The sequence below is a fragment of the Microtus pennsylvanicus genome, chromosome 1 (genome assembly GCF_037038515.1).
Source record: "Microtus pennsylvanicus isolate mMicPen1 chromosome 1, mMicPen1.hap1, whole genome shotgun sequence".
Lineage (NCBI taxonomy): Eukaryota > Metazoa > Chordata > Mammalia > Rodentia > Cricetidae > Microtus > Microtus pennsylvanicus.
Window position 1 is genome coordinate 24,204,885 of NC_134579.1, and position 17,304 is coordinate 24,222,188.

The 17,304-nt window shown below is 44.3% G+C and overlaps 1 protein-coding gene across 1 annotated transcript; it reads right to left on the minus strand.

The window, feature by feature from the left end:
• Positions 1 to 6,833: 6,833 nt before the first annotated feature.
• Adamts1 (ADAM metallopeptidase with thrombospondin type 1 motif 1) lies at positions 6,834 to 16,410 on the minus strand. The gene is made up of 9 exons (XM_075959252.1): positions 15,267 to 16,410; positions 13,355 to 13,701; positions 12,890 to 13,022; positions 12,380 to 12,547; positions 11,680 to 11,966; positions 11,273 to 11,459; positions 11,008 to 11,183; positions 9,914 to 10,089; positions 6,834 to 9,119 (listed from the first exon to the last, which is right to left on the minus strand). The coding sequence occupies exons 1-9, from the start codon at positions 15,994 to 15,996 to the stop codon at positions 8,420 to 8,422; spliced, it is 2,904 nt and encodes a 967-aa protein (XP_075815367.1). The 5' UTR covers positions 15,997 to 16,410; the 3' UTR covers positions 6,834 to 8,419.
• Positions 16,411 to 17,304: the final 894 nt, after the last annotated feature.

A 17,304-nucleotide genomic window follows, 5' to 3' on the forward strand; every position in this document is an offset into this window, starting at 1 on the left:
TTGTTCTGTATATTTTGTTACCTTTTACATAACATCTATATTTACATAATATAAAGGTATAGCGGGAGGGTCCTGTACTGTACGCTCTCAAGGACCGCCGTGGACTCTGCCAGCGGTGTGGAGGAAGGAAACTGTGCGGGAGCGTGCTTTAGACTCAAATTGCAAAATCATTTTTAACCCTTAGAACACGGAGATGGATCCTTCATAGAAATCAAGAACAAATTCGATTTGAGCTCATTTCAAAACTAGAAAAAGTATGGCACCCAGGTGTGCGCCGCAGTGTGGTCCCAAGTAATCTTGTAGGTTTCCCTGGGACCAGCAGTAGCAGTGGCAGGAATAGAATAGAAGGGATGGGAGTGAGAGAAAAAGAGTGCTTACAGACGGGTGAGGAAGAGGCTCCTCAGAGAAAGGAAAACCTAGTCATGAAATGCTGGTAGGCAGGGGAAAATGGAACTGCCCAGGGAAAGGACAAGTGGAGCCTGTAGACACTGGCAGAGTGTTTCCAGTAGGGTGGCTGATAGTTTTGAGGGTTTATTTTTTATAGATGACACCGTCAAAACTAGAAAAAAACAGGGAACATCATGGCCCATAAGGGCCATCTTCCCTCTATAGGTGGGGTTGATAATGAAGCCTGCTGGCCCCAGTCCAGGCAACTCGAGAGCCAGAGGCTAGAGGACGCCCAGGGCAGTCTAAAGAGAAAAGATATTGTTTTATTATTAAGAAAAGTAGAATGTACTTAGAAAAAATAGAGCATAAAATTCTTCTGAGTACGTGTATGGGGATGTGTGACTGCTGGGAGATTTAGCACATACAAAACTAGAGTAAAATCCTTCCAGGGATTTTATGCTAAATAATGTTCATTTCAAACAAGCAAGCTTCATTCTTGGTAAATAAAACGACACTCTAATGAGTAGAATTCAAAACAATATCATTTAAAGAAAATTGCCTCGGCTATGGCAGTGATAGGAAGACTGTCTTTGTGTGCATCTGTGTGATGAAGCCAATAGCAGAATCTAGTCAACTGCATGTTGCTTTAGCTTTCCGTGTTATTTTCGAACTAGAAAGAGTTTATAAATTTTGGAGTCCTGCTTCATCCAGATCTCCAGCTCCACACAGTGCTAAATGTTGGCTCCACACAGTGAAAGTGGGTGTTCTCCATTGAACTGACTGGCCAGGGTGCCTGTCACAGACACACCCAGACACATACAACATGTACACACTACAACTTAAAAGCAAATGTTTAAAGTAGCTCCAGCTATCTAGCTCTCTTAAATACTGTTGAAGCATGTTGCCTGTAACCTGAAGACAGATAGCATGACTTCCAATAATAAACCTGCATTCTCATTTTAGATAGGATCTCTCCATTCATATTAGAAAAAAAATCAGACAGTACTTTTTTCCTTCTAAATCCCCACAGTTAGTATATAGAACAGACTCTTAGAAAAATATTCAGTTCTGTTTGAAATACCAATAGAGCCTTTTTTACTCCTCTAAAATTATGCCCTTTCCTTCCCTAGCCATATTAAGAATATTCTAAAGTATTTAAATTATCTCTGAATTTGTTTTGTTTTATTTTGTTTTGAGGGAGGGTCTTGATTTATAGCTCTGGTTGACCTTGAACTCCTCATCCTCATTTCCAATGCACCCACATGCTGGGATTGCAGGTGTGTACTTCCACACCAGCTAGAACATCTCATGACCCACATGCTGGGATTACAGGTGTGCACCTCCACACCCAGCTGCAACATCTTATGACCCACATGCTGGGATTACAGGTGTGCACCTCCACACCCAGCTGCAACATCTCATGACCCACATGCTGGGATTACAGGTGTGCACCTCCACACCCAGCTGCAACATCTCATGTGGTCCCAAGCCTGTTTCCTACAAATAGTCACAATTTATGAAACCAAGAGTTTTTCCAGGTGCAAAGGATTGTTTACTTTTTAATATGTAAGTGTTTCAAATGCATATGCATGTCAACAAAAATTTAAAAGATCGATCCCAATGACACGGTCACTATAAACATTCAGTGTTTAAAGTTAGAGGAAAGGGAGAAGACAGAGCAGTGTTAAACAAAATATTCTGTAAGTTTTAGCAGTTTTGCATGCTTAGCTTGTAAGTCAAATTTAAAAATATGCATAAAATTCACACAAAACTGTGATCGCTACTGGCTGCTTTCCTTATTATCACTACTGCTCACTTACAGGACATTGCTATGTTTTTTACAATTAAAAAACCAAAGATTCATTTAATATTCAATCACTAGAATATATCATCCCAGGGTTACAAAGAACATCTCTGAATTCCTTGTACTTTATTTACAAGAAATCATCTCCATGGGTCATTAAGAGCAAAAGACCTTGTTCAGAGTCCTAGATAGTGAACTTTTCAGATTATGGTGCCTTATTGCTTAAAACGAAGGCCTCCAGCTAATTTTCATTTATTCAGAATTTATATATCAAGCCAATAGATGATGTTTGGTCCTGAGCTTCCTTTTCCCTCAAGTGTCTTTGGATAGTTTGTACTATTTAGTGTTACTTCTGTCATATTCTGAGAAGACAGGAAGTGCAAGCCTAGATTCTGATCCTATTAGTGACTTTGGTGAAAATTTTGAAGCTGAAAATTTTGGGTGTTCTAGAATCAAGTAAACCACCTGGAAAGGAAAAGTCAGATGAGTGTGTTGATGCTTCTAAAGCTCAGTGGTTGTCCTGCTCCTGGGTTCGTCATGGTGCACTTTTTTGCTTTCATTTAAAATGCACAGGGGACCTGATCAGTTCTTAGACCATTTGAAAGAAGAAAATGAAAGAGAAATTATGAGCAGAAATAACACAACCCATATGGGGAAAGAGCTGCAGACAAAAATCAAAGCTTTCCTATCCATGCCCATTTGTTAAATTTCTCAACTGTACTCCTCAGTTCTATTTTCAGTTTCTCTCTTTTAAAACTTTCTGTCTCTTTGTGATAAAAAAGGGTTTAGGCTATCTTAAATGTCAGCATAGAACCTGCATCCAGCAACTGATGGAAGAAGATGTGATGTGGGAGTGTCTTCTATCTGTTGCTTTCATTGGTTAATTAATAAAGAAACTGCTTGGCCTTTGATAGGCCGGCCCTTAGGTGGGTAGAGTAGACAGAACAGAATTCTGGGAGAAAGAAAGCCGAGTCAATCAGTCGCCATGATTCTCCCACCAGACACAGCCACAGGTTAAGATCTTTCCTGGTAAGTCACACCTCGTGGGGCTACACAGATTATTAAAAATGGGTTAATCGAGATGTGAGAGTTAGCCAATAAGAGGCTGGAACTAATGGGCCAGCTAGTGTTCAAAAGAATACAGTTTCTGTGTAATTATTTCGGGTAAAGCTAGCCGGGTGATGGGAAGTGGCCTGCTGCTCCTCACAACACAGATGCAGAGATCCACAGTGGAGCACTGGGCTGAACTCCCAAAGTCCAGTAAGAAGAGAAAAAGGAGCGATAATATAACCAAAGGGGTCAAAACCATGATGGGAACACCTACTGAAACAGCTTACCTGAGCTAATGGGAGCTCACCATTCTGGCTTGACATCAGGGAAACCGGCATAGGACCAAAGTAGACCCTCTGAATGCAGATGATAGTTTTGTTTCTGGGGCAAACTGTGGGGCCACTAACAGTGAGAATAGGAATTATCCCTACTGCTCATACTGGCTTTTTGAAACCCATTCTCTTTGGAGAGATACCTTGTTCAGCCTAAATATAGTGGGAAGGGCTTGGTACTGCCTCAAAACAATATGCTAGACTTTTTTTGACTTCCCAAGGGAAGCCTTACCCTCTCTGAGGAGTGAATGGGGGGTGGGGTTGGAGGGAGGGAGAAGGGAGTGAGAGGAGAGGAGGGAGCGGGAACTGGGATTGGTATATAAAGTGAGAAACTGAAGTTTTTCTTTAAAAAATTAATTAATTTAAAAATGTTCTAGGAGCTTATAATCTAAACTAGTCAAATTTTCATAACCTATGATAATATTTATGTTATTACTGTGAAATGGTACACTAGGTTGGTTCTATCAGGTTGACACAACTACCTATAGGAAGTAGAACTTTCGACTGAAGAATTACCTCCATCAGACTGGCCTGCAGGGTATGTCTGTGATGTGGGATTCCTCTCTGTATGCTGCAAATGCCACTGGTTAATAAAGAAACTGCATGGGCCTATGACAGGGCAGAATAGAGCTAGATGGGAAACTAAACTGAACGCTGGGAGGAAGGAGGCAGAGTCAGTAAGACACCATGTAACTGCAGAAGGGAACAGAACCTGGAATGCTGCCAGTAGGCGATGACCTCATGGTGATGCACAGATTAGTAGAGATGGGCTGATTTAAGACATAAGAGTGAGCTAGAAATACGCATAAGCTAATAGGCCAAGTAGTGTTGTAATAAATATAGTTTCTGGTGATTATTTTGGGTTGGCCGGGAATGAACATGTAGCCTCCTACTACAGGTTGGCACCAATGTGGCCAACTTTATCCACATAAAAACTTGAGAAAGCTTGAAAAGGAGTTCTAGACAGAAAATAAACAGAGTTTAGCCCAGTTTCTTGGTAACCACATTTTTTTTTCCACCTGGATGGGCTTGCAGCTTTTTTAAGAGAGGAGCACTGAAAACTGCATTACTTCTTTAAAAACAGCAGCTTCCTGGTTTGCCAGCACAAATGACTCTGACTTTTTCAAGAGGTCCTGCTATGAAGCATTTAAGTGGGGCTTGTGAGCAGAGTGATACAACTTGCTTAATGGCAACACAGACCTGCTGTGTGCCTGAAAATGGGGATGTGAGCTTGGCTTGCACTAAACAGACCTCCTCCATGTTGGACTGGGTAGGGCCCAAAAGCAAAGCAGCCATAGTCCTAGTAACACCACTTAGCATTTTAAGAAGCACTTCTGGACAGAAAAAGATTTCAGATGCACACTAGAACAGATTCAGACACAAAAGACTTCTAAACAAGACACAGTGTGTTTAAAAATGTATGTAGGCTTGGGAGAGAGAAGAAAAAGAGTAAAGAGACAGCAAATGTAATATAAAAGAGTAGAGACAGTCATAGATTAAAGGAGTAAAGATAATATAATAAACATTAAACTTAAAGAAAAAGTAAGAGTTAGAAAAACAAGGCCCATAAAGATGAAATATATACAAAGAGTCTGGATTATGTATATTATTGTGTTTTCTTTAAATATTTTGACTCCAAAGGAACTCAGAGAGACATTTCATTGTATGGATGGGCTGCTAAGCTAAACCAACAAATATACTCTAAAGGTGCCTTGACTTAAAAGTTTGAGTCTAAGGATATGTTGCTTTGGAAAAGGGTTTCTACTTTTGCTTCCACAGAAGATGGGAAACTGTGGACTCCCTCCAGACTGATGTGGTTTGTTGGACTAAGACCCATGAACACCCACCAAAACACTTTGCCCAACAAAAAGCAGGAAGGAGTTTGGAGAAAACTATGCCCGAATTCCCAAATATTGTTTATAAATGTTTGTTTACATTTAAAGGGGGATATGCTATAGAGATGAATACTTTCATTGGTATAGAACTTGGTTTATTGATACAAATTTAAGGTCAATTTTGTTATATGTATATTCTGCTCTTGATTAAGGTACTGTGTTTATGCAACTCATTTAAAAATGTAATGTATAATTTAGAATTATAGGTTAATAGATAATCATCTATAATAGTCAAGTTTGTAGACATGTTATTCAGGTTTTCTAGATATATGGAGATATATTTCAGTTAGATAGGTATACTTCAAGTCTTTCAGATACCTTCAGAATATGGAATTTAAAATGTTTTAATAACTTAGGACTTTTCATGACAATAAGAAACATCTGCTCCTGGCAGCCCCAGTAACTTCAAGAGGAAGATGGGCATTGAAGAGGCTCATTATGGAGCTTATTAGCCATTTGGGCAAGAAACTGCTCTTGCCTGGACTGTTTGATGTTATGCTGTATGAACTGGACATGCAGGACCCGCAGAATGGTGACTGCTGATCTTGCCTAAAGGTGAGACTGTCTTTCAGGGTTCCTGCTTCATGGAAGAGTCTTCCAGACCTTCTTCAGGACACAGAAGAAAGCAACTGATGAACTTTGCCAATACAAAGCATAAGAGATCTTCAAATTTCCTGTTTCATGGAAAAGTCTGCCAGATACTATGGGCTTGTAGGCTGAAAATGAGTGCCCCAATCTCACAAAAGTTTTGCATTTAAAGATTCATTCAATTATGTATGAAGACTTTAGTTTTTCCTTTGGGTCTTATCGTAGGTATTATGAAACATTAGCCCAATGAACATCCCTACTCTCACTACCTTCCTTCAGTTGCTAAGCTGGACACAACAAGTCACTAAAGCTGAAGTTAGTATTTTGTTAGTGATCAAGAATAATGATGCTGAGAAAAAAAGGTGGATGTAAAGTTGGAAATGTCAGTGGCTGTGCATCTCGTCAGCTTTCTAGCAAACAATTTTCTGAAAGTAACATCATAGCAGAAATAATTTGGACTTGTAGTCAATTATGTACCACTTAGTTGTCAAAATACAATGATCTACAAGAGGCTAGACTCCTGGATTTCTCACAAATACCTCTCAGCATTACTGATGAAGGAGGCAAAGATTTCAAAGTGTTAGCTCACCACTCATATTCTGTCCCAAATGTGTGAGTTGGTTTCTCCTCAATACCTTAAATATGTTTCAAAATTCTTACTTGATATAATTAAAGGAGACAAAAACCCAAAATGCATGTGTAAGCTGAATCATTTTCCATTTACTTTAACACACTGGGGGTTGGCAAACAAGCTCACAGAACAAATATGGCCCGTCATTTGTTTTTGTAAATAAAGTTTTATTAAAACACAGCCAGAGTTAATCATTTACATATCATTATGGCTGCTCTCATTCCTACAAAAGCATTCACTGTCACATGGTTGTGGCAGGATACAGCCTACAATGCCATAAATACTTACTATCTGGCTCTTTACAGTAATTTGCCAACCACATTAGTAACAATCTTATCACTATAAACACCATCAACTTGTTTTTTGTCAGTACTTCTACAGACAGGAAATACAGTTCATTCACTGAAATCTTAAAAACTGTCTTGAAATCCAATATTTGTGTCTCATCAGATTTCTTGCCCAGGAATTAATCCCACTTCAGAAAATAGACATACACATTCAAAAGTGTTCTTTTATTATTTCTAGTTAACATATATTGTATAAATACTCTATTTTATATGCACTTTTACAAAAGCGATATAACTTAAAGGTTTTATCATTAGAAATAAATGTATAAAAATAAATATGTTATAAGCATTTATTATAAACTATAGTCCTTCTTAGAAGGAAAAAACAAACCAATACTTATAAAGTACATAAAATTCATAGTAATGTATTTTACTATATACATATGGAAACAGTCATATTCTCTCTCAGTAGAAGAGCTGAACAGACATTCACCAGGATACGACTGTTGGACCAGCTGCCAGGAGTGGACCTGCTACCCCTCAGCAGCCTCCCATGTAAGACAAGTGATCTCCATGTTCCCAATCTCATGGGACGGTTTTCTATGCCCCATTCTTACTCTGGCATGACATGTGTGATATCACTGCCTTTTGTGAGACATGGATTATCTTTAACATTCACAGTCCCCAGGTAGGCTGACCTCAGGAGAAAGCAAGGCAGGAGACAGGTTGCTCATTGTGTTTCCTTGAGTTTTTATGTGCACTTCACACAGTTTGCTATTTGTTTTTTTCCTTTTAGAATTAATGGAGATTTTATAAATAGGTGAGTTGTTTCTACCTCAACATGAATTATAGTTTTAAAAAAAAAACTGAGATGGTGTAAGAAGGAACCGTGAACCATTTTGCAGAGGTGGGCCTTTCTCTCAGGCTGAACAATCTAAACATTTCACTATTGATAGAAATGATGAATCAACATTCTCTGAAACCACAGCAGTCAGAAGCTTCAAATAACGATCTTGTTTGTATCCTTCTTCCTGCCCTCACTGCCAGTGATATAAAGTCAGTCATGTTTACAATACAATCTCACCTTTCTTCTGCTTTGCCTTTCCCTACCCCCATGATAGGAAACATCTAATCAGCACCACACAACAGGGCTTTCCAGACTGCGCCAGAGTCTGACAACTGTGTCTGCAATCGATGTAACAAAAGAAATACCTAATGACGCTCTGGGGCTTCATCGTGCTACATATGGTCTCAGATGCTAATTGTCTCATTAACTAGCTCATCAAATTTTAACTGGCAGGATCGTGTCCTGATCTACCCTCTTTGCTATGTGCCCACCCCCCCCACACCTCATTGACAGGCCTCACTGGTTACTGGTTTGGGATCCCTCCAGCACGCTTGATCAGTGGATCAGCCCTCCCATGCTGCCTTGTTCTCAGAGCTGTCTAACTGCACTGTGCCAATGTGCAGAAGTCAATGTAATGCTTTGGTTTCTTCAGAGGATCACAGCTCTCATTGGACAGCACTCCCCCATCATGGGACAGACACTTTAAGGTTCTCTTCTTATAGCCCTTCCCACAAGTTTTAGAACATGGTGACCAATCCCCCACCTGCCAGTGCGGGCAAGGCAACTCTGCACACGGTCTGGTACTTGCTGGCTTCACTTCCTTGGCACACTCGGAAGCAGGGCGCCCGTTAATGTCTCTGCATTCAACCACTCTTCTCTGCCAACCGGACCCACATGACTTGGAGCATTCCCCCCACTCTTCAATCACCCACTCTGAAAATGTGGGGATAGCATTGAATGATTCCCTCTTCTTCTTCACAAAGTAGGTGTATTTGATTTTGGGTCGGATAGCGTGGCCCACCATAAGAACCTGGATAGTTAGTGGTTCTTTGAGCGGACTGAAGCTGCGGATTCTTTCCAACGCTGCCGAGGAGCCACTGTATCTTAGGACAGTTCCTCTGTAGGTAAGGTCTTGCTCTAGTGTGGACAGAGTAAAGTTTCCATTCAGGATATAGGTGCCATCTGCAGCTCTGATGGCTAGAAAGCTGCCATTGTTTCTGGACCCCCTTTGATTCCGGTGTTTCACTTCAATGTTGGTGGCTCCAGCAGGGATTGTGACAATGTCATGATACCCAGGACTGTGAACAAAGAAAATAGGTAGATGTCTCTCAATCACTGGTTAATCAGCCACATTTTTTTCCTTGACTTTTTCTTTTTCTTTCTTTTTTGGGGAGTATTTTTGAGACAGGGTTTCTCTGGCTATTCTGTAACTTGCTTTGTAGACCAGGCAGGCCTGTGAGATCTGCCTGCCTCCTGAGTGCTGGGACTAAAGGCATGAACTATCACACCCAGCAAAAATATGTAATTAATTTACATGTGACTTTTCCTACTATGTCTTTCAATCCCTGATTAAACAGTTGCTTTGCTTAAAAATATGCAATTGTTTTAAATATGATTTTAATTAGTCATACTTAACGGTAAGTCAAAATTAGTATGTGATTTATTTCATATGTTGGTTAAATAGTTTTAGGTTTTGGAGATGAGAGTTCACTTGTAGCCCAGGCTATGTTAGAACTCACTATATAGTCCAGGCTGGACTAGAACTCATAACAATCATCCTCCCAAACACTGGAATTATATGAAGTATTTGGTTTGTGTTTGTGTGTGTTTATGTGTTTATTTTTTGAGACAGGGTTTTATGTAACCCAAGCTGATCTCAGAACTTACTATATAGGCAAAGATGGCCTGAACATCTGACTCCCTTGTCCCTCCTCTCTCTATCTCACATATGTTGAGATTACAGGTACATGCCAATACGTCAGGTTTATGTAGTTCTGGGCACTGAACTCAGCCAATGTCTTGTGGATACTAGGCAGGCTCTCTACCAACTGAGTTATATCTTTATTCCTGAACTACGTGCATTGAAACTTACCTTGTACTAGTGACTGATCCTGATATCTTCTTGCATGTGGACCCATTGCCTCCACAAACGCCACATTTATCGAACTTCTTTTTGGAGTCTATGATGCGATCACAACCAGCTTTTACACACTGTCCTTGCACACAGACAGAGGTAGAGTCTGGACTACAGGGAGTGCCATCGACGACCTGTGAAGACAGCACACACCTGGTGGTTAAATGTCTAACGCGAGGCAGGTGTGTGGTGGCAGCTGTGAGCACCCTCCTTTGTGCTCTCTTCCCACGCTGCTATTCTCCCTCACGCACCATACGTTACCCTTCATTGTCTTTTTCAATAGCAACCCGTGAAGCTTATAAATGCCTTGATTACTTGTTTACTGGTCTCTCTCCCCTGCTGCTAAGGTCAATGGAAGTAGTGTTCACTGTCAGTTTGACTATTGCTCCATATTCAGTGTCTAGCATAATAGGCTGAGGTAGAAACTACTTCATAAATCACTTGCTAAAGATTTCATCTGCAACTTGAACATATTTTCCCATCTCACAATGCTAAGGATCTATGATAACCTTAAGTAAATTTGATTTTCTGCTTCAGAGCAAGACTGATCCCCTCAGCAAAACGTCAAAAGAAATGGTGAGTCTCTTTGTCCAAAGTACATGCTCCAACAATAAATTTTCAACGCTTAGACTCTCATCTTAATGAGTATGTTTGTACGTGAGGCTGCTGGGTACCCAGTAACCAGTACTTTGGACTAGTTTCTAATACTCCTGGATGCTGTGTTAATATATAATTTATCTAACCATGAACTGTTGTATGTGAAACCTAGTTATGCGGGGAGGTCTTTGAGTTTTCAAAGGGTTTTTCTTTGGATATAAAGAAACAATATTAAATACATGTAAGACTTTCACATGATTACTGGATCTAAGCTTCCTTTCCAACTGAGAGCAACACAAATCTCCAAACAAGGAGTTGTTCCTGCATTTAGAAGTATTCCAAAGTCAAAACTGAATGTAGGTTAATATGTAAAGAGAGCCCAAACATTTGCATGAAAAGGCAGCAAGCCAAGGCCTTTGGCTCCTTAGCAAAGATCCAAGTGTAAAAGTATCTACCTTGGGCTGTAAAACAAAGAAGTAGCCAATGCCTTTGGCTTGACAGATGAGCTTGCACCTGTCCTTTGGTGAGACGCCAGCATACTTGGGTGTCCATTCCACAGTGGGCTCATTCCCAAAGGAAGCTTTTGAAAACTCATTGTGGGCTTCACATTGCTCCTCTCGGAAAGTTTTTCCTGAAAAGAGAATGGTACGATGGATGTTACCAGTTTCCACCTCTTCTCCACAGCCCCGTTTCTGAGCGCTGAAGGTCAGTGTGACTCACCATTGTTATCCGGACAGTCCTCGATGTTGCAGGACCTGTAGCGTACTCGTTTGCCTTCACAGTACTTCCCTCCGTTTTTGGGCACTGGGTTGTCACATTCTCTCATTGTATACTGAACTCCTCCACCGCAGGTCCTTGAACACTCTCCCCAGGGCCCCCATGTCCCCCAGCTTCCATGAACAGGAGTCTAAGTGGAGATATGAATATCACTGTTAGAACTCTTAGGAGACATTTTAGGGAATTAGAGAAAATGTAAAACAGAGAATCAATTCTCAAACTACACTATCATCTCCTCTCTCCACCCTGGGACACAGACGCAGGAGCTTGTCTGCGTAAGAACCTTAAATATCACTTTGTTCTTTCCAGTTCTGAGTTGTAAACAAACAGGATTCATTAGACAAACTCACAGCAAAATGCTTCATGTCGGTCTTGTTCACACACTTGCCACTGACACACCATTTCCCTTCTCCACAGCTGGTGCCATCTGCCCAAGGGAAGTGCTTCGTTTGGCACACCAGTAAGCCACCAGAGGTACCAGTGCACCATAGGGTAGAACACGTGCTGGCTGCATCGGGGCAGTGTTTGGATTCCTCTCCAAATGTAAACTGACACTGACGATTGGCGTCATATAAGGTACCAGGGAGATCAGATGGGAGCTTGATGGGGTTCTGGGGCTTGTCCATCAAACATTCCCCTGGGGGAAGAAAAGGCAATTAATTATTAAAACATAGCTGGTGAAAACATGCAAAATGGTCTGATTGTGGTGTTACAAGATATTTGCTATGTGAAACAATACACATCATTTTATGTGATGGTAGCATTTTAGGAAAACCAATGCCAGGGAGACGTAGATTTTTATTAAGACATTGTCCTCAATGGCGTACTTCTGGATTAACAATTGCAAGAAATTATTCTGTTCAAAATATACATAAATAGATTTTGGCAACAGGAAACACAGAGGATAAAGATCTACAACTTAAGATCTTGACAGAGAAAGTGATTCTGAAAGGGGGGAAAATGAATTGAGCAAGAACAATGTAGCCAGTTTAACTGGAACCCTACACAAGAGGGTTGGATACCATCTAGAGAGAGTAGCTGGCATCTTACCGTGGCCGTTATCCAGGAATGATGTGACCATGTAGGCACTGCAGGGTGACCACGGCTGGCTATGGTCCAAGCTGGAAAGCATGGAGGCCATCAGATGAGAATCCCCGCTCACACCATTAAGGCTGGCACAGTGCTTGGCATCATCATGTGGCATGTTAAACACATGGCCTGGAAAGCAAAAAAAGACCCATAATAAAATATGAACATAAGCCTGGCCCTTCTTTTGTAAGGGACTCATTTCTACAGGAAGGAACATAAACTGTTTCAGGGATATTATCTACTTTGATCAGGGTATATAGAAAAATGTCAGTTTTCAAATGTTCAGAGTGCTTTTTCTTGTTCTAATAAGACCATATCTAAAATAGTGGAAAATATGATCTACCATTTCTACCATTGCTGGTGTCCAAAGTAGCAATATAGTCTGGGATATTTTCCTTTCTCTCGAATCAGACTGTCTTATTGGGTTGAATCTACGCACTGGGCTCAGCCTGTGCTCTCAATCTGACTTACCCAATTCATGGGCTGTGGTGAAGGCAGCTTGCAAACCATCATCTTCTATGACTGAACAGCTTCTGCTGGGGTCGCACACAGTTCCAACGTCAGCCATCCCCAGAGTATCGCATGTGTGGGAGCCACATAAATCCTACAAAGAACCAAGGGAAATTCCTTTTAAGGAGGACAGTGTGGACTTGAGACTTAGCTCTTCTGCCGGACGAGTCTTTACATGTGCTTTGGAACTTGTCCGTTCATTACTGTTGGGGCCCCGAAAGACTACATGCCACTTTAAGCAAGATTTTCTCTACTACTTTTAAAATAGGACTGTGCCAGTTAAGATGTTGAAATTAAAATAGAAGTAAGCAAAATAGATTAAGCTAGCCTGTTAAGCAAAGTCAGCGAGGCAGTATGGATGAGATGGCTTTTTCATCCCTCCTTATGCCACAAGCTGATGCAGTGATGGTCAGCATCTTGCCTCACCTGCCTGGTGAACAGAATGGCTGTGTCGTAGTGCTCTGCATCCCGGTCACTGGGGGGGTTGTGTTGCCTCTGCCAGCTGCAGAAGTTCCGCAGGGTGAGAGCAGCATTGGAGGTAACCTCTGGTCCCTTCTGCTCTTCGTATATAACTAAGATCTTGACCACCACCAGGCTAATTGAATTCCTAATGCTGGGGTGCTTGTAAAACCTGGCTGCCACGGAGAACAAGGTCAGAAGGTAATGCTTTAGGCCGCTGCCGTGGAAGTCAGCCATGGACTGGTCCGCCACGAGCATGGTTTCCACATAACGGGGGCTGGACACAAATCGCTTTTTTCTTATGTTTCCAGGTCCTGTGAAGAGAAAAGACAGTTTACTTATTGGCAGTCTCTCTCAGAATAGTGACCTTCCTGGAGTATATTAGGAAAGCTAACCATGTCAAAGTAAATAAAACTGAAATATACCTGGAATAACAATAAAACAAATATTTGTGCCTTCTAAAAACTGTGAATGTTATTTTTAAAAGATTTTTGTCTTGCTTTAAATAAAACAAAAAAACCAACACGGGATTCTTAGAGTCATCAAACTGTCTGTGTATGTGTCCGCAGGGTTTCTTTCGTGGTCTGTGGAAATCCACAGCCCAAGCAAGGCCGTATGGATATCATCCTACCGAGCTGTAGTAAAAACTTGGCAAGGGCAGGGCACAGCGCCCTGAGTCACCCTTTCACTATTGAAGCCAGGGCTGAAATCCTGAATGAGATCATCCTGCTCCACGTGGAAGGCACAGGACAGGGCGGGGGGGCGGAGTGGGAGGTGCGGAGGGGTTTAGCCAAGGGGCGGGGCTTGAGGAATCTCAGTCTGCAAGACTTAGCTCTCTCATTCAAGGGGTCCCTGGGGGTTCTCTGCTCTATCCAGTTCCGGGCACTAGGACCACCCACTCTGCCCAGCAGTCTATTTCTGCCCCCACCCCCACTCCCATTGTCCCGGGAGAAATAAGTTCCTGTCTCAAACCAAGGTCGCCTGTTTGGAAAACGGTCCTTCTTTGGCAGCTGACCGAGATTCAACGGTCAGAGAAGTCGTAAAGTGGGCTATGACCCATCATTACCTGCTCCCCGGAGCAGAATGATAAGGGCAGGATACTTAAGGAAGTGAAAGAGAACAAGAAAGCTGAGTGACCAAATAAACTAACTCGTTAGCAAGTACTGAACACGCCAGAGGTAGGAGGAAGTGTAGCAGGGAGATCCGCGGCGGGTTACATTCCACCGCGATGGGGAGCTGAACCTCGGCCGGGAGAGGGAGCCCAAGACCCGAGGCAGAAGTGGGAGGCGCGCGGAGGCGGGGCGAGCTGGGCAAGGACCTCCCAGGCAGGTTCTACTGAGGGACCCCGCGCTGCCGGCGACCCGGGTCAGCCTTTCAGATGGGGGAAGGGGACAGAACTGAGATCGCTGCGCCGTTGCCTAGGCTCCTGAACACACATCGAGGTCACCACCGCTCCTCTGCTCCGCCCTCCTCTGATTGCTGAGCGCACACACTTAGGTTACAAAACTCAGGGAGAAACTACAACTCAGCCTAAGTGAGCTCATACATTCACTACAGGAATTAAAGGGTTGGGAATGGATTCTCGAGTTTAAGGAATCGGGTTACAAACTCCCCGGTGGAAACGCTTAGCCCTTATCGGCAGGGATTCCGAGTCTTCTCCTTTTTCTTAAATCATTAACTATTCGGGCAAATACTTGTTCTAGCAGGGTTTGGTCACCCATTTTGGGGGCGGGGGTCACGACCCTGAACCACTGCTGGTCTGAGTCCTTCAGGTCCAGAGAAGAACTAAAGTATGCCCTCAAGTCACGTCTCGTAGAGAACGGAGGTGGATAGAGATTTAAGTGTGTGGGGGGCGGGGGAAGGGGGTGCGTTCTTATACCTGTTGGCTTTCCCGCCCCTTGCTGCGTGGGGTCCCGCAGTGGCCGCTGATTCCGGGGGTCTCGACTTTCCGGGTGCGAGTCGCCGGTTGGCAGGGTCTCGTCGTCCATGACACCGCACTTGGCTCCGCCGCTGCCCCTCCGCCTTCTCCTGAGGATGTGGAATTGCGGCGGTGCCGGCGACGACTCCTCCGGTACCGCGGGGACCAGACGCTCGGTGGCGACCTCAGGCGCTGGCTGGATGAAGAACTCCTCGCCCTGCAGGTAGAAGGCACCACGCACGCCTTCACAGAGGCTGAGGGCGGCGGCGGAGCTGGGGTCACCATTCACGGTGCCAGAGTAGAAGCAGTGCGCCAGGTCCCCGGTGGGGTCCAGATGCTGTGCCTCGGACCCGGGACTGCGCCCCACTGTCTGGAGGGTGAAGCCAGGAGCCAAGAAACCGCTGTCCGGCTGCAGCTTCAGGTGCAGTTGCTGGCCAAAGGCCTCCAGACGGAGGCGCGTGGTGGAATCGTGGCCGGGGTCGCGCTCCAGCGAAGGAAGCACCAGCTCCTCGTACTCCTCCGCGGGTCGCCCTTGTGCGCCCTGCACACACAGCAGCATTGCTACGGAAGCGAGCAGCAAGAATAGTGTGGGTGAAGGCAGAGAGGCCCGAGACTTAGCTGCCGGCTGGACGTGCCCCATGTCGGAGCAGAGCCTCTGCTTGCGTGACCCCAAAGGGACTGCTGGCTGCATGACACCGCACACTGCAGCTCAGCGAACCCTTGTTCTGGTTAGGCGCTCAGAGCTTCGCTGACCTCCGGATGCTTAAAATTCACGATCACTTTGATTTGAAAGTTCGAGTAGAGCTGGCAGCCAAAGCTCCGGGTCTCTTAGAAAGAGGCGCTTCGGCTCGGCCGGCGCGCGGGAACTTTTTATTCCAGCACCGAGTTGGAGGCACCAACAAGGCTGCAGCTGCCAAGAGGCTGCTGTAGGATCGAGAAGCGCTCCGGGGCTGGGGACCAAGTCCAGGAAAGAAGCCTGGACTCTTCGCCCTCAGCCTTGGCCGCAGTGTGCCTGGATCTGAGCAGGGATCTGCTCTCTCCGCCGTGCTGTGCGCTCTGGCCTTGCAATAGCACCTGGCTCTGAGCTGCTTTCCAGGGAGTGCAAGATCTAGGCAGCCCAGGCAGCCCCTTTATAGCCAGCCACTTAAGAACTCCTCCCTCTCTCCCCCATCCCTACGACACCGCCCCCTGATCTCAGTTGGTGCTAAACCACGCTCTACGCCGCGGGGCCCGAAGGGGGTGGGGGCAGCCCCCGCGCTGGCCTCACGCCACCGCTCGTCACTCTGGGGGTGTAAGACGCGGTAACAGCGCAATGACCAGCACTTTGTACAGCCCTGGCTGCTCTGGGGAGAAGGGTGAACTTTTAAGTTCATCTCTTGGCTACAGATTCCCGGACCACCCTGTTTCCTGCCACCCTTCCTGTGCCCGGGGTGGGCTAAAGTTTCCAAGAGAGAGGTTCGAATGGGAGAGATCCTTCATCAAGATTCCCCCGCGCCTTGGCTACCTCTCAACTTTCCCTCTCCCCCTCTACTCAGAGCCCATTCTCCCCTAAAGTGGGATGTGAGCTAAAGCTGCCTTTAAAAATGTACCCCACTTCTCCGTCTCTCTCCTACCCTTTCACAAGTACTTCAACTTACAGAGTCCTCTCCTTTTACCCCAGCTTTTCTTGGGCTCTGCGCTTCTCAGGAAGAATGTTTGAGTGAGGGAGCCACGGAACACTGTAAAGACTCCGGATTTTAAAAAATCCACGTGGAATGACTTTACCAGTTTCCTCAAACCTTAGAGACGTCTGGGTGAGGTTGAGGGTGGGTGGGGGGTACCCTGGTTCTTCTTTCCTGAATAGGCGAGCTGGAGCCAGCTTCAGTTCCCTAGAGACTAAGGAGGGACTTGGGCTTTCTCTTCTTCATTGGAGAAGTAACTCCCGCCCAGTCCGCGTACTTCCAAAATCTAAGAGCAGCTGCTGCAGGCCGCAGGCCAGGGGGACAGATGCGTCTAAGAG

What these genes read in the sequence shown, in the direction of transcription:
- Adamts1 (XM_075959252.1), bottom strand. Translation starts at nt 15,996, where the DNA reads ATGCAGCCAGCAGTCCCTTTGGGGTCACGCAAGCAGAGGCTCTGCTCC. An exon ending in CACCACAGCCCATGAATTGG is followed by an intron (nt 12,548 to 12,889) that starts GTAAGTCAGATT and finishes TTTGCTTTCCAG; the next exon opens with GCCATGTGTTTAACATGCCA. An exon ending in GGACTGTCCGGATAACAATG is followed by an intron (nt 11,184 to 11,272) that starts GTGAGTCACACT and finishes TTCTCTTTTCAG; the next exon opens with GAAAAACTTTCCGAGAGGAG.